Source organism: Arachis duranensis, chromosome 3 (genome assembly GCF_000817695.3).
Source record: "Arachis duranensis cultivar V14167 chromosome 3, aradu.V14167.gnm2.J7QH, whole genome shotgun sequence".
In the NCBI taxonomy this organism is placed as follows: Eukaryota; Viridiplantae; Streptophyta; class Magnoliopsida; order Fabales; family Fabaceae; genus Arachis; species Arachis duranensis.
In genome coordinates, this window is record NC_029774.3 from 2,258,272 (window position 1) to 2,259,380 (window position 1,109).

Here is a 1,109-nt window from a genome sequence, read left to right on the forward strand (position 1 = left end):
CACATTACAAAATAATTAAAAAAAATTAATTTTATCAATTCAATAACAGATTTTTTTTAATTTTTATTTGTTAAAAAGAAGATAAACCTGCTTGAAGGTGATTGATGAGGAGTGATTATCTGCGGAAGCGATTAATGCATGGAGATCGTAGAGGAGGAAATCTTCAACTGAAAATCAAAGTGGAAGATTGAGTAAGCAAGCAAGTGAAGTAAGCGAGTGAGTGCATTTGAGAAATAAAAAAGTGAAATTTGGGGGAAGGAAGTGAAGAGTACGGGAGAAAATGGCGTGAGAAGCACAAAAGCTTTGAAAGTGAGAATCAATGAGAGGATACTCTTTCTCCATACTCTTCAATGGCGCCATAATTTTCTCGATCCCCAACACCTTCAATCATAGGAGGGGTTAATTTCATCGTGTAATTTAGGTAGTTCATCAATTAAATATAAACAAATTATGAAAGACTAATCTATTATTTTTTTTACACACCAAATTTAAAAAAAAATAATTATAAAAAATTAATAAAAATAATAAAAAATAAAAAATTATATTTTTATTAATAATTATATCTTTAAATAATATTATTTTTTTTGATCTATTTTTCTAGATTTTTGTGCATTGCTAATAAAAATTAAAAAATACTATAAAATTTTTGGAAAAAAATTAATTTTAATGTATTATTAATGTAAATAAATTTATATTATATTAAATTATAAATATTATATTAGTAAGATATTTTTTTTATATTGACTGTTATTTAACAAAATCGACATGAATAGAGGACCATGTAAATCATTTTTCAATGTATCAAAATTAAAATTTTTAAAAAATTGCCCAAATATTCTAAAAGTATTTAATTTTTTAATTTAACTTTTATACTCCCACAGACCCACACCCACCCACGGCCACGGGTTCGAACCGAGTCTTAGCGCGACGACCCAAGAAATTAAAACAAAAGGAAACGTAAAATAAAATAAAATAAAATAAGAGTGAGGGTGAATCTGAGCGAGAGGTGCGAGCGAGCAGAGAAGAACACGACAGTGGTTTCCCTGCTTCCTTCTCCAATTTAAAATTTTCAGACTCTTTTTTTTTTTTTTTTTTTTACCTTTTTTGCC

At 27.2% G+C, this 1,109-nt stretch overlaps 1 protein-coding gene across 1 annotated transcript in view; it reads right to left on the reverse strand.

Annotated features, from left to right (window-relative positions):
* LOC107476885 (DNA repair protein RAD51 homolog 4) overlaps positions 1-389 on the reverse strand; it is a 3,303-nt gene extending 2,914 nt beyond the window's left edge. The window contains exons 1-2 of the mRNA XM_052259619.1: positions 273-389; positions 88-167 (exon numbers count right to left, since the gene is read on the reverse strand). Of these exons, the coding sequence (XP_052115579.1) occupies positions 88-167; positions 273-360 (168 nt within the window). The 5' untranslated portion in view covers positions 361-389. The remainder of the gene's footprint in view (positions 1-87; positions 168-272) is intronic.
* Positions 390-1,109: the final 720 nt, after the last annotated feature.